The following is a 22,636-nucleotide window of genomic DNA, read 5'->3' on the forward strand; positions in this document are numbered from 1 at the left end:
CCTTTCCCCCCACCACCAGCCGCCCCTCTCCTCTCCCCCCTCGCCATCTTTTTCTTCTTTGGGCATAGGAAGATGCTGAGGGTATGAAATTCCAAGGAGCCCTGATTTCGCTGCGCTCACGGCTCCTGGCGCTCTTCGACTTTTGAATCCCGCCAAACCCCCCAGCTGTTAATCTGGAGGGGAGCTATGACATATTGAAGACCGACTCTGCATGAAGACCGGCTCTTTACTCTTCTCACTAGGCTCTCGTCCCCTGTGGGATTGCCACTTTCGTTCTACTCTCTGATTTTCATCACCCACGATCCGGAAGAACTCTTGCGACGCCCTGAACGCTCTCTACGATCGACCCCGGATACCCCCCTCACTTTTTTTCATCCGATTCACCCCGCAGCATAAACGCCTTTACATTCCGACCTTAATCTGAAACCCGTTCGTCGATCGATCGCTGGTGTGGTAAACATGGCGGATTTGGGGGGTCAGCGTAACCGGAACTACCGGCCCTATGGCCCTGCCTCGTCCACGCAACGAGATGCCGCATACAACGATATTTTCGGGGCCGCGCCCCCGCCGGGTCGCTCGCAGACCATGAACTCGCAGACTCCGCAGTTCACGCAGGGCCGCGCTCACACAATGTCGTCGCACGTGGCGCAGCCTCAATTCCAGAGGGCGCCGCCGCCGCCGCCAACACGCCAAATGCCGAATGGATATGGACCACCGCCATCTGCGCCGCCAAACGGATACCCTCCGCCGCCGCCTACAAATCAGTACCAAGCATACAACCCAGGCACCGGGGCCGCGACAATGTCTTCGCAGCCGCAACAACCGCGACCGTACCCGGGAGCGGGGGGACGCTTCGCCTATCCCCGACCCCAACGCTTGGATTCTAGACCTGGTCCGCCGCCCCAGTATCCGGATCCGCGGGATCTGGGTCGACCAATGCCTCCTCCCGCCTTGAACTCCGATGCGACTCGATCTCGATCGATGGCGAGACTCAATGGACCGTCCTACCCAGTGCCTGCCCCACCTAGCAATTTCAACCACACCTCCGCGGCCGCTTCACGTCGCGAGCCATACTCGGTTGGCACGACAATGACCCAATTGGGTCGAACCGTTCCAGAAAGGCATGCCAATGAACGAGCCATGTCGATGACCACCTATTCCGCGACAGAACATCCTCAAATTTCTCAAACCGGAAGAGCCATTCCGTCACGGCGCCCACCGTCTGGAGGAAGCCATGACCCGGTGCCGCCCCCCACAGCAACGCTTCGAGACCATGCCAGCACATGTCGCAACGGTTGCCGATAACTACGTGAAGCCTCGTCCACCGAGTGATGCGTCTACTCGATCTCGCACCATGTCTATGGCGTCAACTGTGATGGCGGACCGTGCAATGAGTGTCCAGAGCCAGGCAACGCAAAGTTCCAATGGTCAAACGACACTTGTTTCCAACAATTCGCGTCGGAACCGGTTACCTGTTGTCTACCCAGCTCTCCTTTCTCGTGTTGCTGATGTGTTCCGGGAGAAGGTGTCGCTTGGCGAGCGGCAGAAGAACGGTCTCTCCTACCAGAACTCTTTCTCTGGTACGGATGCTGTTGATCTGATTGCCACAATCATCAGGACGAATGACCGCAACCTCGCTCTTCTGTTGGGACGTGCATTGGATGCCCAGAAATTCTTCCACGACGTTACCTATGATCACCGTCTTCGAGATGCCCCCGGCGAGGTTTACCAGTTCAAGGAAACTATGGGAGAGGACACACCAGGATCGGAAGTGAACGGAGTTTTCACTCTCTTAACTGAATGTTACTCTCCTACCTGCACGCGGGATAGTCTTTGCTACTCCATTGCCTGCCCACGACGATTAGAACAGCAGGCAAGGCTCAACCTGAAGCCTCAGCCAGTTCTGGGAACTGCAGGCACCAAGGGTGCCTTACATATTGACGACGATGAAGACAATGATAACCAAAAGCTGTGGATCAACATGGTTCCCAAGGAAATTTCTGACACCGTCGCCGACAACGAGAAGAAGCGACAGGAGATCATTTTTGAGATCATGTATACTGAGCGTGACTTCGTTAAGGATCTGGAATACTTGCGAGACTTTTGGATGCGCCCACTGCGTGCCGCTGGCCCCAACACCCACTCTCCTATTCCAGAGCACCGACGGGAGAAGTTTATCCGAACTGTGTTTGGTAACTGCTTGGAGGTGCTGAAAGTCAACGGCGGCCTATGTGAGGCTTTGAACACCCGCCAGAAAGAGAGCCATGTCGTCAAGACTGTTGGCGATATCTTCCTGACGCACGTGCCTCGCTTCGACCCTTTCATCAAGTATGGTGCGAACCAGCTTTACGGAAAATACGAGTTCGAAAAAGAGAAGTCGTCCAATCCTGGCTTTGCCAAATTTGTCGAGGATACAGAACGCCTCAAGGAGTCCCGCAAACTGGAACTGAACGGTTACCTCACTAAGCCGACAACTCGACTTGCCCGATACCCGCTTCTTCTTGGATCGGTCCTGAAGTATACCGCGGACGACAGTCCCGACAAAGAAGACATTCCGAAGGCAATTGCATTGATTAAGAGTTTTTTGTCTCGTGTCAACACTGAGAGTGGAAAGGCCGAGAATCACTTTAACTTGGTACAGCTGAATGCCTCATTGAAGTTCAACCCAGGAGACTACGTGGACCTCAAGCTCACTGAGGAGAACCGACAAATGCTCACGAAGATGGCTTTCAAGAAGACCACGGCTGAAAGTTCGGAGGTGACGGCATATCTCTTTGACCATGCAGTACTTCTCGTTCGTATCAAGGTGGTGAACAAACGTGAGGAGTACCGAGTGTACAAGAAGCCGATTCCCCTGGAGCTCTTGGTGATTGCGCAAATGGATGAAGTGATCCCTCGAGTGGGAATAGCGAAGCGACCCTCTTCCAGTCTTTTGTCCAACAAAGCTGCTCCCAACCCTCCTCCTGCCAAGGATGGCCAGTTACCGATTACTTTCCGTCATCTTGGTAAGGGTGGTTATGAGCAAACTCTTTATGCCACTTCACCAACTCAGCGGAGAAAGTTCATTGAGATGGTAGAGGAACAACAAAGGAAGCTTTGGGAACGCAACAGCAACTTTTATAACAAGACGGTTCTTAGTGAGAACTTCTTCTCTTCTGTTAATCGCGTGAATTGCTGCGTTCCCGTCGATGGTGGGCGGAAGTTGGTCTACGGAACCGATAGCGGCATTTATCTGTCCGAGCGCTGGCCCAAGGACAAGTCGGCCAAGCCCAAGAAGGTTCTGGAGGCCAGTCAAGTCACTCAAATTGATACTTTGGAGGAGTACCAATTGCTTCTGGTCTTGGCAAACAAGACGCTCTCATCTTACCCTATGGATGCCCTGGAGCTGGGAGAGGATAACAAGAATGCACTTGCCAAGCGCCCCAAGAAGATTCAAGGACATGCCAATTTCTTCAAGGCAGGCATTGGTCTTGGCAGACATCTTGTATGCTCAGTTAAAACTTCTGCTTTGTCCAGCACCATCAAGGTTTACGAGCCGATGGACAACCTGGCAAAGGGCAAGAAGAAATCTGCTGTGAGCAAGATGTTCCAGAGCGGCCAAGACACCCTCAAGCCGTTCAAGGAATACTACATCCCGGCCGAATCTTCCTCGATCCATTTCTTGCGGTCTACCCTGTGTGTTGGTTGTGCTCGTGGTTTCGAGGTTGTCAGTCTTGAAACCACCGAGACACAGTCTCTCTTGGATCAGGCAGATACATCTCTTGATTTCGTTGCTCGCAAGGAGAACGTTAAGCCTATTCACATCGAGCGCATGAACGGAGAGTTTCTTTTGAACTACAGCGACTTCTCATTCTTTGTTAATCGCAATGGATGGCGTGCTCGACCGGACTGGAGGATTTCGTGGGAGGGCAACCCGAACGCATTTGCGCTATCTTATCCTTACATTCTGGCATTCGAACCCAATTTCGTCGAGATTCGTCACGTCGAGACCAGCGAATTGATCCACATTATGACCGGAAGGAACATTCGCATGCTGCATTCCTCCACTCGCGAGGTAAGTTATCACGCCCGACCGCCAACTCGAGTATATATTGACAGTGCTCCTCCTCAGATCATCTATGCCTATGAGGATGAATCAGGCGAGGACGTGGTTGCTAGTCTGGATTTCTGGCACAAGCCCCAACAGTACATCTAATTCACACCAAGTGCATGACAATGTGCAACTGAAACCACCCTCCCTCCGTCTTGACACTTCTTCCTTGAGGCCATGAGATCCTCCCACCCGCTACGTTGAGCGGTTATTGAATCAGAGCAAAGGGGCCTGTGAAGAGGGAGTAAAGCAAAAGAGGATCCAATTTCGCATCCTCCTGCTTCCCTACTTCACACGGATTTGCCCACCTCTCCATGCTCTTTCGGTCGCTCGAATCTCACTACCGACTCCTCGAGCTCGCTCCATCGACTTCGTCTCTACCACTCCGCCCAACCCCCATCTGCCTTATCGAAGTCCAAAAGACCATCTCCACACCCCCTGGAGATTCATTTCTTGTCTCGTTTCTGTGTACAATGAAGCGCAAATACCACTTCTTGCGTATCACCTTCGTCGTTATTTTGCGCTGCACCCCCGCTTTTCTTGTTGCATTTTTCTTCTTTCTTCCCCGATTTCTTCTTCGTTTTCTTAAAATTTTATTCCACTTTCTGTGTTTCCCCTCATGGCCTGCGAAGTGATGACCATGTCCTTTTTACAATATGTTCTTAGCTTTTTCACATCTCCTTCCTGTACTGTTGATCTTGAAGTATTCCCTACTTTCAATGCCATTGATGTGGAATGCTGTGCTCTGTGCGTTGGTAGAACTTTTGTAGAGGTTAGTCACTAGAGAATAGTGTATCACATGTGCACCGATTAGTGTAATGTAATGCCGAGTTCAAATCCAGTGGACGCTTAGTGTGTTATTTGAAATTTGATCCATATGATGCCACAGGTGCTATCCCCAGGGTTTCCTAGCTACCACAGGGCCTTGATGGCACATCACGCAATGCATCTGGTAATAAACCCATAGAAAAATCGTGGATACTATTGTAGTGTTACAATAACAATAAATTGTGATGTGAATCTGCCACTTAAATATATGAAATGGGTAGGAAGCCTTGGAACCTCTTGAACATTGTCAGATTGCTATTGTGAGATATATTTTCCCAAAGAGGGTCGATACTCGACTGAACATCCACCTGCATGATATGTATAAAAATCAAAATGATACGGAGTGACATCTCGAAATTGCCATTTGTATTATTATACTTAAAAGAGTGAAAACTATCACATTTACTACAACCTTCCTGGACTCTATTGTCAGCGTAACGTGGGACAGAAATCTATTACATGGAAACACCAATGACTAATACCTAATCTACGAGTCCAGTCCAAAAAGAGACCAAAGTACTTTTTTTTCCTCATTGATTCGGACTAGGAAGACCACGGGAAAAAGGGGATAAAGAGTGAGATAGACCCACAAACACAAAACACAAAGAGAAAAGGGAATCTTGCTGCGCTGCGGACTTTGGACAAGGTACCAGAATGAGAAATCAGTGTGAAGGGATAGAAAAGACCCGAGGACAGCAGGGAGTGGACAGTAAATGGGGTAGTAGACAGTATGCAGGAAATCGAAAGTGGTCCTCGGGCCCCAAAGCAAATTAACGGAATAATCAGCAGAAGAATGTGCTTGTGCCCGTGTTTCCAAGTTCCTCGGGCAAACCTGAACGGTTCAATAGGATGGAATGGCGGTCCATGAGCTTGATATCAAATGACAGAGACAAGGGGTAACATCGCATGAACGGAGCCGAGGGGAGGCTGCATCGATCGCAAGATCATCCCAGCGAGAACGAAATGCTTTTTGTTTCAATTGGAGACAAGGAACAGTGGTTGTGCCCATCGTCGAAACCGGAGCGTTGCATTCTATGTTGGGATCTTGACCATCTCCGCAGAGACACCAGGAAGCAATGGAAAAGAAGAAAAAAAGAAAATAAAAAGCTATTAACGTGAATAAACAGTCAATATTATCCCCATAAACAGAAACCAACTTTGTGCCTTGAAGTCCATGATGTTGGCACAAACGGTATCACATTGCGAACCGGCGCCTCGCTGAATGAGCCGCATCTCGACAGGGTATCTAAGCCTCTCCAGTGGCTTCGCTGACATTGCCCTGGCTGGCCTCGCGTGCCATGCGAGCCTCGATCTCTCTGAGTTGGCTCTCGCGAGCCAGCAGCTCTTGCCGCTTCTCGGCAATTTCGCGCTGCACCTTGAGTTCGATCTCGCGCAGCTTTTCCTCCTCGCGGCGGAGTTGCTCCTCCTTGAGGCGGACAGATTGAGAGGCGAGGTCCTCGGGGTTCATGGTGGAGTCTTGAGCACTATTGATGATTGTTAGCATGATCACTTATCACTAATAATGGGTTCAACATCGAAACGAGTGTCAACATACGGAGTGGCACCGTCCACGCTCTTGCTGAGCTTCTCGGTACGGTAGTTCTCGTAGAGGAAGTCGTGGGTGATCTCCTTCAGATCGGCGAGGTGGCTGTGGAGTAGAGCACTGCGGATGGCCAGGAAGTCGGAGTGTCGTGGGTTCTCGACCTCGACCACACCCCATGGGTACTGACGGGCGCGCACTTTCTTGTTATCAATTTCGACAAAGTCCTCGGAGCCAACAATGGCGAAGGGCATCAATCCACGGAGCTCGGCGTTCTCCTCGACGGTGTCCTCATCGTCCTCCTCGATATCGTAGGGGAAGTTGTAAACGGGAATGCGGTAATGCTCGATATCCTCCATGATCAACTTCTTCGACTCGGCCAATTCTGCGGGGGTAAGGGAGTCGGCCTTTCCAATAACGGGGATGACGTTCACACGCGGCGACAGGCGCTTCATCAGTTCAATATCGAGTTCGCGGAGGCCGTGGCCCGTGGGTGTGATGAAATAAAGGAGCACGTGGACACGGTTGTCTCTGAAGCGGGGGTTACGCTTAATTCGGGACTCCTCTGCGAGGATATCATCGTATTGGCGCTCGAGATAGCCGACGATCTCGCCGAAGCTATAGAGGTTGTTAGCGGGGGAGGGGTTTCATCAAGACAGGGGATAACCTGGTTTCAGGGGACATGCCTGGCCTCATTGTCAATCTGGTCACCAAAACCGGGGGTATCGACGATAGTCAGGGAGATACGGGTGCCCTCCTCGTCCAACTCGAGCTCTGTGATAGCGCGCTGGTCAGCATTCGAAGATATGGATGTGTGCGCGGCGGGACTCGACTCACCAACGGTGACGGGCTTGATGCGCACACCCTCCTCCTCGTGGGCGTGCTCGGGGTCATCAGCGTCCTTGCCCTCCAACACTTGTTTGCCACAGAGGGTGTTCACGAAGGTTGTGCGTCCTGAGCGAAAGCGAAGTTAGCGGACAATTGGGCGAAGGACACGTTCGGGGGGTTGTCAGAGAGAGAATCGTACCGGTTCCGCTGGCACCACAGACCATCAGGCAAAACTGGATACCCTTCTTGACATTCTTCTTGCGACGGATCTTGATCTGCCCACAAGGGGACAGAAGTTAGCTCGGTGAACTTTTTTTTTCTTTGGTTGAAGTATGGGGCAGCAGCTGGCCGGGAGGGAATAAAAGGGGAAACATACCGCGTTAAGAGCCGACGACATGGTGGGCTAAAGAGAAAGGAGCGAGATGGAAAGCAGAAAGAAGAGAAGATTCCAATGCAAGGCACCGACAAAGAAGAAGTTGAAGGTGAAACTCTCCTGAGGATCCTCGACTGGAGAGAGTAGGGGGGCGGAGGAAAGACATCGTTCCTCGTCGTGTTTCCCCTTTCCCTAGCCCGCGGGCCAATCACGGGACGCCCTCCTCTCCAGCTCTACAGCGACTCGAATATGGGTTTTCGATCGATCCACCGGCAATCGAGGGCAATTATCATATTCAGTTGAACCTTAGAATTATTTCGAGTCATTCTATCTGCTCTGTCACCATTGTTCTTCGACTCCGCGCATACAAATTGCTGCTGGCTGGCACTCAGGGGTTGCAGGCGCGGTGGGTCACTGCTGTCCACCGGAGGCAGTTATGTAAGCATATGTTGCTGCCTGAGGCCGCAAGAGCTCCCCGGCCGCCCGCATTTGCCAATCGGCCTGATTTGGCGGCTTATCGCCGATCGACGGGCAACTGGGGGAGAGCTCCAACCAAGCACTCCGCCGTTGCGGTGCACGCCATCGTCCCTCGCATCCTCTCCCCCGCGCGGCCCCTGCCCGTGAACTAGGACAGTACGACTCGGATCTTACAATCTACGACGTCGCATTCAACTAAATTCTACTCGCGATCCCGGTTTCCGAATCACGTCATGCGTTGCGACTATGAACACCCGCCAGGTTATCGATGAGTCCGTGGGGCCCTATTCCCTGTCGGCAGCGTTCAACAATGACACTAGCTGCTTCTCGGTTGGCTTGGAGGGAGGATTTTGTGGTAAGCAAATATTGCATCGTCGACAATATGATTTCGCAACTTGTTTTGGGATCTCGAATCGGAGAGCCGAGACTCACATCTATATCGAGCAGTGTTCAACTCGAATCCGTGTGAGCTGAAGGTCTCGAGAGGTAAGTTTTCACCGGACTTCCTCATTCGAAAAGAAAAGAACCAATACTAATTGGATCTATGAGTTGTCCGGCAGACTTCAATGCAGGCATCGGCGTCGTGGAAATGCTCGGCCAGTCGAACTACCTGGGCATCGTCGGTGGAGGACGGAACCCCAAGTTTCCCCAGAACAAGGTACGCTCCATCGTTGCCATAGCCTAGAAGCTCATATAATTGACGTCCAGCTTCTTCAGCTGGTCATCTGGGACGATGCAAAGCAGAAAGCCGCCATCACGCTCGAATTCCGCACATCCGTCCTTGGAGTTCGCCTCTCCAAGTCCAGAATCGTTGCCGCACTATTGAACAGTATTCACGTCTTTGCCTTCTCTACGCCGCCAAAGAAGCTTTCGGTTTACGAGACAACGGATAATCCGCTCGGCCTGGCTTGTCTGGGCAAGAAGCTGCTCGCCTTCCCTGGAAGATCCCCGGGACAGGTGCAGCTGATCGAACTGGAAACAGGGAATATTAGTATCATCCCGGCTCATAGCTCCCCACTACGGGCGATGGCTCTGAGTCCCGATGGAGAGCTACTGGCTACAGCGAGCGAAGCTGTACGTTGATGGAGTCGTTCATGTTGTTAGGCAATGTCCAGCTAATATCGAGCAGGGAACTTTGATTCGCGTATTCTCTACCGGCAACTGTACGAAACTAGCGGAACTGCGCCGCGGCGTAGACCATGCGGTCATCTTCTCCCTTTCATTCTCCCCTTCCGACACCTGCTTAGCAGTCACCTCCGACAAATCGACTCTTCATGTTTTCGATGTACCCCACCCGCATCATACCGCTCGCCGTAGTCAATCCCCCGCTTCGGCAACCGAGGAAACCACAAATCAGAAATGGGGCTTCCTTGGAAAACTCCCTTTGCTTCCACGTGTATTCTCGGATGTGTACTCATTTGCTAATGCGCATTTCGAGATGGGCGACGAGGCTACACCGGGATCCCCCGGTGTCCAGTCATTCAGCTCTTCGTTGGGTCGACCACCAAGGGGAGTCATTGGCTGGCTGGATGAACACACAATCCTGGTGATAGGCTCTGGTAGGGAAGGGCGCTGGGAGAAGTTTCTGATTCGCGATGGCGATGATGGGAAGCGATACTGCATGCGCGAGGGCTGGAAACGATATCTCGGGGGATGATGCAAGGACTCGGCCAGTCCATGGAAAAAAGGGGAGTACATGAACTAGAATACCTGCTCGGAGATAAGGAACAGCCAGAATAGTATGAGCCACAATGGTGGCCAGTCTTGGCGAAAAGAACAAGTTGCCAGCAATCAATCCTTCAACCAGGACCCAATGAAATGTAATGGGTATGCCCATGCAGGCAAGCGACGTAGGGCTTGAGTAGAGCTTTCAGCGGCGGCGCTCGTGCCTGTCTCGATCGTTTCGATGCCTGCGAGATGCGGGAGAGCGAGACCGTTCAGGTGTCCGATGTCTATCTCTTCGAGGTCTGTCTTCCCGTTCCGTGGAGCGGCGGCGAGATCTCTTCTCTCTGTCGGGCGAACGATCATCCCTGTGTCTGCGTTCGCGGGAGCGAGAGCGATGGCGGCGATGGTGTCTGCCCGAACGTTCTCTGCTGTCGTCCCGTCGTCTAGAGGATCTCTTCTTCTCGCTCTCGTACCTTGCGATAGCTTGCGCCACTTCCTCTTTCTTTTCGTCAATGAGGAACTCCTTCATTGGGTCTTCATCGTCGTGGTTGACAATCAGCTCTTGCAGCTCCTTCTCCTCCTTTAACAACGGACGCGGCGGCTCTTCTCTCTCCTTGTCTTCAATTCTTGGCCTCCTGCGACTGTGCCGAGCCTCATCGTCTTCCTTGCTGTTGTCGATTGCCGCATCGCCCATGAGCCGAGCAACATTATCGCCCTCCTCTTCATCGTCGCGCCGCTTGTACCGTGTATGGTCGACTCGTAGCATTCGCCCCATGACTGTTGTACCGCCCAGATTGTCCACGGCCAGGTCTGTGCTGCGCTGGTCTTCATATTTCAGAAACGCGAAACCCCGGCTCTTGCCCGTTTCCTTGTCACGGACTAGGTTGACGTGGACCGGTTCACCATACTGAGAAAAGATTGTAACGATATCTCCCTCGGACAGGTCAAACGGCAGACCGCCTATGTAAATATATGCGGTGTCTCGGTAGTCTGCGTGCCATGATGCTTCCGGAGGCCTAGACGACGCGCAAGGCGTGTGAGCTCGCAATTTCGTAGAAACGGGGATCAAACAAAAAGCAAAATCGCATGGGAAGCTGCAACTTACACTGCATTTTCCAGCTCGCGCTTGTTGAGCGCCTGGACGCTCTTTATGGAGTTCATGGTTGTGCAGAAAAGAAAGAAAGTTGGGAAGAGGCGGGTTCCACTCGGAGCATCGGCGGAACCGTAAAATCGCCAATTGTTTACTCGACCCCGAAACCCCCTGCTCCCCCATCCTCCGTGACGTCGTTGTTCTGCGCCCAACGATCAGTTTGTTCGACGCGAAAAGGCGTCTTGTCTGCTGCTGCTCAAAGCGAGACAGCTACTCGGCGATCTACCCACCGTCCCGCTTTCTCCAGATTCCCCTGACCGCGCCGCGCGCCTGGCTTCTTTCACCTCCCCCTCCGCCCCCGACACGGACTTGACATTCCTTTCTGCTCTGCGCCGCCCCGGTCGGTCCTCGCTACGTTCTGATCCGGTGCTTGGAATGGTGCAGGCCCCTTCATGGTGGGACTAGACCAGACGATGTCTTCGTCCAGTCCAACTCGCGGCTCCAAAGCGCCTGGTGCCAACAGTCGGCCCTCGAGCAAGGATGGCTCAAAGAAAAACATTTGGTCGTCACTGCTCGACGGTGTCGCCAATGGAAAGCGCTTGCCTGAGAAGAATCTGCTGATCTTAGGTTCGTGGTTGACCCAATTGCGACGTCCATGCTATCGCTTCAGCTGGACGTCCCACTTGGTCGATGGTAACAGCAGACTGATTATTGAGTTATAGGTGGCACTCCGGAAAGCCAGAGAGAATTCCTTGAGACATTCTCCGCAGATACCTCCGCCGACCCCAGCCTAGTGAACGAGAAGCGAAAGGCGAAGATGCCTCCGATCGCCAACCAGTTTGGCCTGGGGTACACATATCGCGACGTGCTCGACGCCGACCAAGAAGATACGCTGGCGCGTGTCTCAGCCTACCTGATGTCCGAACCCTCTCCTTCATTTGCTCCGCTCCTCAAACCGCTCCTGACCCCTCAATCCGTGCCTGAAACTCTGGTCGTCATTCTAATGGACTGGTCCGACCCCTGGACTTGGATCCGGCGACTACGAGAATGGGTTCGCCTCTTGCGCTCTGTGCTTGTTTCTCTCGACGACGATACGAAGCTTGTGATGGAAGAGACCATGACCGAGTGGCGGGATCGCAAGAGAGGCATGGACGCTAGCTCTGCGGCGACCGGAGGCTTGCCAAACTCCGGTGGTCCTGTCACAATTCCGTTGGGACCTGGCGAATGGGATGAAGGACTTGGAATCCCGATGTGTGTTGTTTGTCAAGGAGTATGTTTCACCGGGACTAAAGCTTCTTTCCTTGGGCAGTGTTTGCTAATCCAAGCTCACCACAGGCGGACAAAATCGAGAAGCTGGAGAAAGACCACGGTTGGCACGAAGAGCAATTCGATTTCATCCTTCAGTTCATGCGAACAATTCTGCTTAAACGTGAGTTCCTCTTCAAGGCCCCCATTATGACCTGAGTGAGGCTTTGGCTGACCACCTATAGACGGCGCATCGCTCATTTACACTACACCTTTCCTCGCCAATTCTCTTCAGAGCCTGATTCACTCCTCACTTGGTGTCCACTCTCTTCTGAAACGACAGTCATTAAAACACAACGTGATCGACCGCGATAAGATCCTAGTACCGGCCAACTGGGACTCATGGGGCAAGATCCGCATTATTCGCGAAGGTTTCGATATGGAGGGAGTATCGACCGCCTGGTCTATTGAGATTCAGGATGCACCCGAGCCGCTCAACCAATTCGCCGATACTGCCCCTCAAGATGAGAACGTAGAGCCTGACGATGGCACGAGTGCCGTCACAGTGTTCGAGCAAACCATTCAAGACCCGAAGCGTGATATCACGATTACCCATCCGAGCAGCACCCCTAGCGGTACTAAGATCGAGGTCGAAACATCCGACACACAAAGCTTCCTGTCCAAGCAGGTTGAAGTCCTCGAACAGCTCAAAGCAGAGGACGAGAAAGACCGCTCTAGCCAGGAAACCCCTCAGCTAGAGATGTCCCCCATGGACGACCAGGGCAAGGTCAACGAGCACATTGGACCTGTCCAATTCAATATGGGAGGTATTCAAGTGGACGCGGACGACATGCTCAAGAAGCTTAGGGTAAGTTCAGACGACCGCTCATGGGCCTCGATTTTATCTAACATTTCCAAAGGACCGCGAGGCCAGTCGGACTCAACGAAAAGAGGGACTCCCCACAAACCCAGGCGATGAGAAAGCTCACAACCAAGCCCTGGCACAATTCTTCGCCGGTCTCGTAAAGAAACCGGGCAGCAGCCCCCGTGGCAGCCCATCTGCCTAATCACCTCACAAACCCCTTTCGTTTCTCTTTTCTTACAACACTTCCTCTGCCTGCGCTGTATTTTAGTTTTGTGAGCGTACATATTGTGGAGGGGGTGATCTTGCCAGTCTGATGACAGCTTTGTTTCTTTGATATAGGAGATGGAGGGGGACTATGCAAACTTGTGCATAACTGTTTTTCTCTCAGAGGATCTTGATGGCTTTGCGGGGTGTTAGATAATGATACCAATACGAAATCCTTTTTCGAGTATATGCCTGGATGTCTTGATCTCCGCCTCGGACCGAAATTTGAAAGCTGCTGGGCTATATTGATGGCGCTATTCTACTGCTATGGTGATATAATCACATCGTTGGCTTCATCTCACATCAAACGCATTCTCAGAAAAAGCGGAACAAGCGTCATGAAAAGGAACTATCATCGCTTGATGAAAATAGTGTGTTTTGACCTTAAGGTAATAACCAAAATAATTACACATTCGATAGGCACGTCGAATATTGTGAACTCTCACATACAATTGTTCACCAGTTCTCCCACACAGCATCAGGCATCACCTTCCGCATAATCCCCCAGTGCTCCAAAGCACCACGATCCTGGTACTTGTGCAGTCGGCCAACCTCCTTCGCAATGAGAACCGATCTTCCCCCTTGGGAATAGTGGAAAACAGAGCAGGGCTCAGCTCGTGCTTCGGGACAAGGTAGCTCTGGCGCGATCGGCTCCGCAGGTAATCCGATGGCACAGCATCGCGGAATTCAAGAGGGCTGCTGGAGCTCTTCTTGCAGAAAAGGACCATGTTGGTGAAGTTCGGGTTTGCGTCATCCTGGGCGGCTGGCTGTTCGCGGAAAATGCGGCAAGAGGAGAAGACGGCTTGGATGGTGCGGACAATGAGGCCTGTGGGGTAGAGTTCCAGGTCACCGGCGTAGTTCTGACATGAGATTATTAGTTCTGATTTTTCTGGGTGCGGGGTTTAGGGAATAGAATTTACAATAGCGATGGCACCGTCCTCCTTCAGCAGTGATCTCAGGTCCTTCAGAAATTCGACGGTGAAAAGTTCCGCGGGCTCAGCACCGCCAGTGAAAACATCGTGGACGATGAAGTCGTACTGAGGAGCGGGTGTCGACTTGAGGGAGCGTTCGACGAACTTGGTTGCGTCCTCGATAGCGACATTGTGGTTAGACGGGAGGTTGAAGTACTTGGCGGCAAATTTGTGCACAACAGGGTCAATTTCAACAATGGTTGTGTCAATGCCGTGCTTCATCAGAGCGGCCGGGGTAGTGCCAATTCCAAGACCGCTAATTCCTGTCAGTATATCGATCTAGCATGCCCATCTTTATCAAGCTCTCAACTTACATGACCAAAGCCTTGCTGTTTGCGTCCACACGAGGGTGACCGTGGTCAGGCTCGACTAAGCGGACAGCTTCAAGCATAGCAAAGATAGCATAGATGGGGTCCTCAACCTCAGGGTGGTAGCCGGGTGCTGTCTTGATCCACTGACCGCCGAGGAGACTGTGGTCGCAGCGCATGACACGGAAGCCATCGTGCTGGTTTTCCAGGATAGAGATGTATCCAGTGTATGACTCCTGTCGCTCAATGAGCGAATAGCCCTCGTGACGGATGGCAGAGTTGACACCGTTGATTCCGCCAAAGTGGACATCCGAAGTCAGAGAGAAAAGGATAGACGGAATGGCCAGAAGAAGCATCTTGGAGGGAATAACCGCAGCGTAAAGAGCCGCAATAACAAATTGAAGACCAGCGCGGGTGAAGAAAACGGTAAAACCGATCGCATAAGACAGGATGGCCTTCGCAATGTGCTCGCCAAGGGAGTAAATGGCATATGAGGCCAAAAGGGGCACATGCTCAACCACCAGGTCACCCTGGGCCTCCAGGTGTAGGGCGTACTGGATTTGCTTTCCAGCAATGGCCACAGTAAGTGTGATCAAAGGGAAGTAACCGAATAGCTCCGTGATGACAGGGCCGGCCGGGTTACCCAGCTTGGAGCTCTGTTGCATTAGGAAGTACTGCAAAGTCGGCACCCAGAAAGCCAGGACAGGAAGCATGTACGCGGCTATACGACCAACGCGCTTCATGATCTGATCTTTCAGGAACCAACCAGCACCGGCGAAGATTGCCACGCCGTAGCCGTGGAAGATGTGCGACGGAAGGGAGCCATACACCGGCGACAGCACCAGCAACATGACCGGCGAGTAAAAGGCCGCCAGAAACAGCAATACCAAGCCTGAGCCGAGCCGAGGGAGATCGACTTGCCGGATGAATTGTTCGATAGACATGATTATCAAGCTATCAGACCTTTGGAGCCAATATCAACGGCGAGGTAGCTTAAGGGCGCAGCTGGGAGGAATTGTCAGTCAAGTCCGATGTGAATCATCGGAGACATAGGCCCTCGGAAAACCCAGGGGCCTTTTCTAGGGCTCACTCGACTTACTTGTTCAGACCGACAGCATCTCAAACCGCAGAAAAAAAAGAAGCCGCGAAGTGGCAGAAACAACGCCTTTTGCCGCCGTCTTCCGCGTTCCCAACTTGCAGTTCCCCACAACTTCGCGACTCAACTTGAAACAACCGTTAGCAGAGCGCGAAGATGCCACATTTACCCAACGACACCGGGTTTACGTACCCAGGCACGCCCGACGGGAAGCGTCTTTCTGTCCAGGTCAAGAACCGTCGCAAGCGGTACCTCGACCAGCACCCAGAATACTTCTCGGCGGAGCTCGAGCTAGCCGGTGTGCTCGCTCTTTTCCCTAACTGCCCACGCACCTAACCTGTCTGTCGCATGGTGCTGCGAGATGCAGGTTGAATGCGCATGCAGCGGAGCCCTAAAAGTACTGATGCTAATTACTGTGGGATTCACCGGTTTAGACCCCTTGTTGTACGATCGCCTCATCCGCCGATTCCAGACGTCGCAGGAAAGAGAGGCCGACGGCCGCGAGAAAGGCTTCTCGGGTATCTTGCAGGCAGACTTGATGCGCTCTGAGGCGAAGATAGATGCGCTGGCACACCCGGATCCCCAAGCCATGTTCAGCTACACCCGCGGACCGGATGGGGAGATACTGGCCGAGGACCGTGACGACATCCCTACCAGCAAGGAGGACGGAGAGGAAGCTTGGAAGTGGGAGATGGGATTGCGATTTATACGGGGTGGTGACATGGATTTCGACTATAAGACCGTCGACGAAAACGAAGAGTACGATGACTTGTCGGAGGAGCAGGACAAATACTTTGCAGATGAGGAGCCGGAGTGGGTAGTCGGTGATGTCCGTGGCGAAGAGGCTAAGGCCCAACTTCAAGGCGAGACTGGCATTCAGGATTTTTGAATGGGGAGCCCGGAGGCAACAAGTCACCAGGATGACGCTTCGCGTATCATGACCTCGCCCATGAGAGGGTGATAGCGCTCAAACACCCCCGGATATGTTTGAAAACAGCGCTCTCAGCACCCGGATGAGTCTACAGATGGACTGCTGGTATAAGGGTTGGAATCTATATGAAGGGAATATGGGGCACCGAGCTGCGTCGTATTTCCCAACACGATTCTTGCCATTGCCATGACGCCACTCCTGCAAACTGCAAACTGCGACCTATGCGTATGGGACGGTCTTCTGGGATCTAGTCCTCGCACTTGCAGCTCCTGTCCCAGAGCCTACGTCACGCGGAATCCTTCGGATTGAAAACCACCCCACCGCGTGAAGCTCCCATGGCATGCCTAGCCAAGCCATTCTAGTTTCTACTAGTAGGTGACTGGGTAGATGACCAGGTGGCATCACGATCAGCACCATAGGTGAACAGGCATGGAATCAGGTAGAATAGTAGTATACGGTGCTCAAAAAAAGGCGTTGTGGAAGTGGCATCTAAAATGTCATTGGATTTGCACTCTAATTCAAAATTTAGAGAATCTTGATAAGCTTGGCTACAGTGATAGATGATTTAATAGTATGATCTGTTCACGTGTGACATCCTAAGCTCTTTCCTCTCCCTGGCGGTGCTCCGCCTCTTCTCGCGCCTGTCTCTCTTCAAGCTGACGACGAAGCTCGGCGATTGTATCTTCCATCCCTATTGGAAAGCATTATTCGTTATCTAATCGAACTATGTAAATTGGGAGTTGACGCCGTCCTGGGGTCCGCCACCTGGCGCGGCAATGGACCGTCAAGGGAGAAAGCGCGTCTGGATGTTCACCGCTTACTCACCCCGAGGGTCGAGTCTATTGATGCCTCAAACATGAACACTCCTTGGCCTACGGTGCTGACTTTCGGCGTCACTGTTTCTAAAATATTTGCCGACTCAATGGTACCTAGACTGGTCTCGTCAGTACACAGATAAATTCGGTCCTACTTTTAAATTTCCAGCAAGTACAGTCACCATAGCAAGATTCTTATCTCAATTGTATCACTCACGAGACAACACTTTTCCTCCAAAGAAAACTAAGACGAGAAAGAGAAGGTGATCTGGCGGTTTTATGGCCTATCCAGGCTGTAGTCCTCTATAGTACCTCCGACCAATGAGCGCTGGTAGCAAGATGCCATTTTTGGCATCCTCACAGAATGGGAAAATTGGATGTAGGGTGAGTAGAGGGTGAGTAGAAGGTGACGGAAACCGCAATGACTCTCAATAAATTCAGGGCTAGCAGGTGAAGAACGACGGAAAGGAAGGGACCGATACGCCGCCCGTTACAAGGGGCGCGACTGGGCACGGTGTGAAACGGGGTTTCCTGGGTGATACTTGCCTAGTATGCTGAGTCTTCAAGCGGTCCGCAACTGTACCGTTGCGACGCCACGCCTTACTGCGGTTTCGGGTCTTTAGGATGCCTGCAAAGGTGCGCCAGTCGAGTGTGCCAAGTAGGCCAGTCCGAAGAGCTCCCTTCTTGTAGAATGTTTGGCTTGGTCGAACAGTGAAGATATAATCAAAGGTATATCAAAATAACAATGTAAGATTGATCGAGAAAAAACTAGGTGCATGTGCGTGAATGGGTGTCTTTTATACATCAAGCCCTTCTTATCGTTTATTGAAAGAAATTGTTTTGGATGAATAGCTCTGAAGAAAAATTACGAGCAGGCGGGAGCAGGGACTATTTATGTATTGAAGCCCAAGGCCTGAGGTGGCATCAATACCTGACAAAGCCATCGATTTATTTTTATACAATGGGCTACAAAGAAATGCTAGTGAAGAGACACTTATGACGTACCTAATCATCGAGCAGTCTGAATAGGGCGGGGCTGATCCCTGACTAGCCATGAGTGCTCCGGGAGTATTCCGGGAGCAAATGATTAGAGTGGGTTGATTTCGATCATGTGATAATTTGATGACTACGATATTGGTAAAATGAACGCTTAGGATGACGTCGAATATAGCCATTTCGGCGCTCATTTTACAGTCACATAGTGTTGTGGTGTAAGGATGATTCCGCATCACAATGTGATCCTTCAGTTGCCACCGCTGGGTGGATATGTCGTGCTGATGTATTTATGCTTCGTTCAAAAACTCCTCAAGCACTGGCGAGTAGCTCGATGGCCTGTTCTCGGAGCTTAAATTTCTGAATCTTGCCGCTAGCAGTCTTAGGGAATGTGTCCGAGGGACCGAGGAAGAAGACATATCTGGGAACTAGAGCAAATTAGTACCCAAAAAACTTCGTGTTTTATAGGGACACTTACCCAGATGGTTGCTAAGCTCCCCACGCACCCACTGCTGTATTTCTTCGACAGTAACCTGCTTGATGCCTTGCTCTGGGGCGACGAACGCGGCGACCACTTCTCCATATCGTTCGTCTGGTACACCGACGACAGAAACATCGGCGACACCAGAATGGGCCAGGAGACAATTTTCGATCTCCAGGGGATGGATGTTTTCTCCACCCCGGATAATTAGGTCTTTGATGCGGCCAGTGATCGTGATATAGCCGTCCTCTGTAATAGACGCTTCATCTCCGGTCTGTAATGAAAGATGTTAGATCTCGCATGGGTTTTAGGACACCAAGAGCAACTCACATGCATCCACATCTTCCCGGATGCGTCTGGAATCATCACTTCGGCGGTTCGTTTGGGATCTCCCCAGTACTCCTTCATCAGAAGGTAACCACTGACCGCGAGCTCACCACGAGTCTCAATAGGAAGGACCTGGGACTTATTTTCTGGATTTACGACCTTAGCCTCCACATGTGGCATCAATCGTCCGACAGTGCTGATTCTCTTGTCGATCGGATCATCCGTAGTCGTCATAGCAGACACAGGGCTTGTCTCCGTCATGCCGTAGCAAATTGTCAGCTCGGTCAGGTTCAGGATCCGGTGTAGCTTCTTCATCAATTCAGCGGGAATGCTGCTTCCAGCTGCAATGCCTGTACGTAGGTGTTGGAAGCCATTTTCTGAGACTTCTCCCGAGGCGATGAGCCCAAGTTCTTCGAGGAACATAGTGGGGACACCGTAGAGTGCAGTGCACCTCTCTTCTTGTACGGATTGGAGTGCTGCGCGAGCATTGAATGACTCACTCGGGAAAACGAGCGCCGATCCATGCGTTGCTGTTGCCATGAAGCCCAAGATAGAGCCGAAGCAATGAAACATTGGAGGTGGGCAGCAGATCACATCGTTTGGTGTAAGCAGCATACGATCGCCGATCTGAGAACCATTGTTCAGAATAGAATGGTGGCTCAGGCAAGCTGCCTTTGGCATAGCAGTTGTTCCGGATGTGAATTGGATATTGACGATATCCTGTGGAGAGAGATTTTGTTCGGGCAGGGGACGGCCGTCTCCGGGTAGCTGGGACATGACGGAGGAGAAGGGTGTGAGACTTTTGTAAGAAGAAATGTCTACACGACCACCGGAATTGTTGACCAGTATAACTTGCTCGAGGGATGGGATGAGGGCCGATTGGAGTCTCGAGCTGGAGAGATCTTCGACCATATGCTTCAGGAGAGCGATATTGCTGCGGGGCTCCTTGCGAGGTAGGTTGGACTCGGCGCTGATGATGAGATGACTGGATTCGAGGTGGCTCAAGGCAGAGACAACCTGCGTCGAATTAAATGACGGGTTAAGTGGAACCTGCGTCTGTGTCAGAGAAAAACGATGTCTTTCAGGGATCGTAGTGGGGTTGCTATACCAGGATCGCCCCGAGCTTGAACAGTGCATATGTTGCCTGAGATCAGTGAGTCTGCTGCCTGATTCAGGACCACGGAGTCAATATGCAACATACCACTGCGTATTCCATCGAGTTTCCGAGCATCACGCCTACTCTTTCACCCTTTCTCACGCCAACCGACTCCAAGCCCCGAGCAAGTGCGTTACTTCTGGCATCAAGGGAGGCATAGGTTACTCGATCGTTCTGGTGTTTCGAGATAACACTGCGCGTATTTGCTAGTCAGCATTGCAAGATTAAGGAAGCAGGTTCCTCAAGTGGCAGTATTACTGACGCTGTTCGATCTCCATGTTGGGCCACGATTTTCGCAAAGTGATCGCCGACGGTTGACTGAAGCAAGGGCGGCTATCCAAGACGCATTCTTGTCAGCTACAGTCTTCCATTTCGTTCGTTGAGAGATGCGTCGGAAGCTTCAGCAGAGCAACTTACATCCAATGGACCACGCACGTAGCTCTCGGTCAGTACAGTTCGCTTATGCAAGTGGACAGACTGCAGCTGTCGTCCAGCGCGAAGGCTGCCGAAGATCCCCCCGCAAAGTCGCATGGTACCGAGCAAATTTCCGATGTCAATCTGCGGTCACGACAGCTGCATGGCTATTTTCCGAGATAATTGAGAAGTAGTCCTCGGATAGAGAGCAAAGACACCTGGGGACTCCAAGTGTCGCGAAGTGGAAGATCGCATGCTGCGGGCGGAAGCTTCCCCGCACGGTTGCGGCTGCGGGTTTGAGCTGGTCCGAGGTTCCTGCGTGGAGTCAGGCCGTATCACATTCACTACGAATACTTCATGTTATCATAGTGTACGAACGAGACTGAGTATATGTAGAAAACATATGGATATACCTTGAGAAGCTTATGCGTCTTTAATTATTGAGCCTAGCTACCCTTACACATGTGAGAACTCGTATCACCTCTTGGAAACACAGTTCTTACTACCACATAGGCATTTTCTTCCAGCACCTTGCCAGTATCCCCTGCCATAGTTAATGAGGACCTCGTCAAAAGCATTGATCTTTTGGTCCACCTTGAATGCTATATTGGCACGACCTCCTGCGAGAAATGAACCGGCGTGCGTATTCTCTTCACAGTGGTGGTTAGCAAAACGAGTCCAGTTGCCAAATCGTTCGGGGTTAATGTTGGCCTTGTAATCTTGCAATCTGCGAGTACGACCTGGCGGGCAGAATGTGCCGGCGAAGCTCCAGTAGCCTTCGCGATGAGAGGTAGGAAACAACTCCCCGACAAAATTGCCAATCCAGGTGTCTGGCTGAAGGTTAGTCAAAGTTCGTGTACCAATGCCCTTGCCTGGATACTCCCTGAGTTCAACCAGATCACCAGCTAAAAAGACTGGCTGACAATTGCATCTCTCAAGGCTTCCGCAAAGAGCGCAGGGGCCCCATTTTGGCTCACGAAGCAGGGGATAGGTATCAGCATCTCTCAGTCGGAGGTATTTGCCTTCCGGGAAATTCTTTGCATTGTGAAAACTCTCTGAAATATTGGCTTGAACATGCCCTTCGAAGGTAGCCAGCCGAAGATAGCCATCCTGGGTCTGCACCACTTGATGGGGGTGGAAGACCGCGGTATTGATCTCTGGAGCTAGCGCCTCTTGCAAATGTGGCCACTCTCTGTCACTAGCTTTAGTTAGCAGGGGCCCACGCCATTCCAAACCTCGAGTGCATGCAAAGACCTCAACACTGCGTTCTTCAGCTTTGACGAGCTCCAATACCTTGTCCCAGATTTCATCGGTCTCAGTCTCAAAAAGTCTGCGAAATGCTTCTGCGTGAGCACAAATAGTGTAAATTTTCCAAGAGAGTATATCAAGTGCCTGGATGTGTCGGCTCGCGTTGGCGGGGTTCGACTCACATTCAACCAATGCCATAAAGGTCTGATCGATGAACGCTTGAGTAGAGTTTTTCATTATCTCATAGTATTGCCAATCTATTCCTTCGGGTTTACCTTGGACAATCAAGGGCATTTGACAGGCAGCATTGAGATCCCAAAATATTGCACTGATGATCTCATTGCAACGATCGACGAGATCCATCTGCTGGAGATTCGGTTGGCTGTGCTTTGCAACGGGCTGACCCTCCATTTCGGCTTGTACAGGACGCTTGGACATCGTTTTCAATCTTTTGCGATGAGAAGCGAAAGGGCAACATAGTCGTTAGGCAAGAGGCTCTCGTTGTGAACTCGTTGGTATCTTTTTGAATGTCTGAAGATGACTGCCTCGACCGATGAAGGTCTGAGGATGGATTCTGGTCGCTTTATATTTCTCCACACCTCGAGCTGAGTAAAAGTGAAACGAGTGATGG

At 51.7% G+C, this 22,636-nt stretch overlaps 9 protein-coding genes across 9 annotated transcripts; 4 read left to right on the forward strand and 5 right to left on the reverse strand.

Annotated features, from left to right (window-relative positions):
• Nucleotides 1-459: 459 nt before the first annotated feature.
• Nucleotides 460-4,195, forward strand: rom2 (putative Rho guanyl nucleotide exchange factor (Rom2); the record flags this gene model as incomplete). Its single annotated transcript, XM_056618962.1, is given in 3 exon segments — nucleotides 460-1,242; nucleotides 1,259-4,054; nucleotides 4,112-4,195. 3 exon segments carry the CDS (start codon nucleotides 460-462, stop codon nucleotides 4,193-4,195), a joined length of 3,663 nt encoding a protein of 1,220 aa, XP_056475121.1.
• Nucleotides 4,196-6,164: 1,969 nt separating this feature from the next.
• aspA (uncharacterized protein) lies at nucleotides 6,165-7,683 on the reverse strand (the record flags this gene model as incomplete). The annotated part of the gene is made up of 5 exons (XM_056618963.1): nucleotides 6,165-6,402; nucleotides 6,474-7,066; nucleotides 7,141-7,412; nucleotides 7,486-7,561; nucleotides 7,663-7,683. 5 exons carry the CDS (start codon nucleotides 7,681-7,683, stop codon nucleotides 6,165-6,167), a joined length of 1,200 nt encoding a protein of 399 aa, XP_056475122.1.
• Nucleotides 7,684-8,382: 699 nt separating this feature from the next.
• On the forward strand, nucleotides 8,383-9,793 carry N7532_006470 (phosphatidylinositol-3,5-bisphosphate binding protein HSV2; the record flags this gene model as incomplete). The annotated part of the gene is made up of 5 exons (XM_056618964.1): nucleotides 8,383-8,491; nucleotides 8,584-8,622; nucleotides 8,697-8,794; nucleotides 8,845-9,210; nucleotides 9,266-9,793. The coding sequence occupies 5 exons, from the start codon at nucleotides 8,383-8,385 to the stop codon at nucleotides 9,791-9,793; spliced, it is 1,140 nt and encodes a 379-aa protein (XP_056475123.1).
• Nucleotides 9,794-10,006: 213 nt separating this feature from the next.
• On the reverse strand, nucleotides 10,007-10,962 carry N7532_006471 (IST3 family RNA-binding protein; the record flags this gene model as incomplete). Its single annotated transcript, XM_056618965.1, has 2 exons — nucleotides 10,007-10,817; nucleotides 10,907-10,962. 2 exons carry the CDS (start codon nucleotides 10,960-10,962, stop codon nucleotides 10,007-10,009), a joined length of 867 nt encoding a protein of 288 aa, XP_056475124.1.
• Nucleotides 10,963-11,343: 381 nt separating this feature from the next.
• Nucleotides 11,344-13,203, forward strand: N7532_006472 (dynein family protein; the record flags this gene model as incomplete). Its single annotated transcript, XM_056618966.1, has 5 exons — nucleotides 11,344-11,518; nucleotides 11,614-12,161; nucleotides 12,227-12,320; nucleotides 12,382-13,004; nucleotides 13,057-13,203. The coding sequence occupies 5 exons, from the start codon at nucleotides 11,344-11,346 to the stop codon at nucleotides 13,201-13,203; spliced, it is 1,587 nt and encodes a 528-aa protein (XP_056475125.1).
• A 616-nt stretch (nucleotides 13,204-13,819) lies between these two features.
• Nucleotides 13,820-15,488, reverse strand: N7532_006473 (spermidine synthase; the record flags this gene model as incomplete). Its single annotated transcript, XM_056618967.1, has 3 exons — nucleotides 13,820-14,125; nucleotides 14,186-14,492; nucleotides 14,551-15,488. Coding segments are annotated over 3 exons (1,551 nt in total), but the record flags the coding sequence as incomplete, so codon positions are not given.
• Nucleotides 15,489-15,796: 308 nt separating this feature from the next.
• N7532_006474 (uncharacterized protein) lies at nucleotides 15,797-16,529 on the forward strand (the record flags this gene model as incomplete). Its single annotated transcript, XM_056618968.1, has 2 exons — nucleotides 15,797-15,938; nucleotides 16,075-16,529. The coding sequence occupies 2 exons, from the start codon at nucleotides 15,797-15,799 to the stop codon at nucleotides 16,527-16,529; spliced, it is 597 nt and encodes a 198-aa protein (XP_056475127.1).
• Nucleotides 16,530-18,691: 2,162 nt separating this feature from the next.
• N7532_006475 (uncharacterized protein) lies at nucleotides 18,692-20,874 on the reverse strand (the record flags this gene model as incomplete). The annotated part of the gene is made up of 7 exons (XM_056618969.1): nucleotides 18,692-18,807; nucleotides 18,858-19,134; nucleotides 19,191-20,237; nucleotides 20,296-20,331; nucleotides 20,389-20,536; nucleotides 20,606-20,676; nucleotides 20,761-20,874. 7 exons carry the CDS (start codon nucleotides 20,872-20,874, stop codon nucleotides 18,692-18,694), a joined length of 1,809 nt encoding a protein of 602 aa, XP_056475128.1.
• Nucleotides 20,875-21,234: 360 nt separating this feature from the next.
• Nucleotides 21,235-22,416, reverse strand: N7532_006476 (SET domain protein; the record flags this gene model as incomplete). Its single annotated transcript, XM_056618970.1, has 1 exon — nucleotides 21,235-22,416. One exon carries the CDS (start codon nucleotides 22,414-22,416, stop codon nucleotides 21,235-21,237), a length of 1,182 nt encoding a protein of 393 aa, XP_056475129.1.
• Between the last annotated feature and the right edge of the window lie 220 nt (nucleotides 22,417-22,636).

The sequence above is a fragment of the Penicillium argentinense genome (genome assembly GCF_028826775.1).
Source record: "Penicillium argentinense strain IBT 30761 chromosome Unknown utg000005l_segment0_segment0, whole genome shotgun sequence".
NCBI lineage: Eukaryota > Fungi > Ascomycota > Eurotiomycetes > Eurotiales > Aspergillaceae > Penicillium > Penicillium argentinense.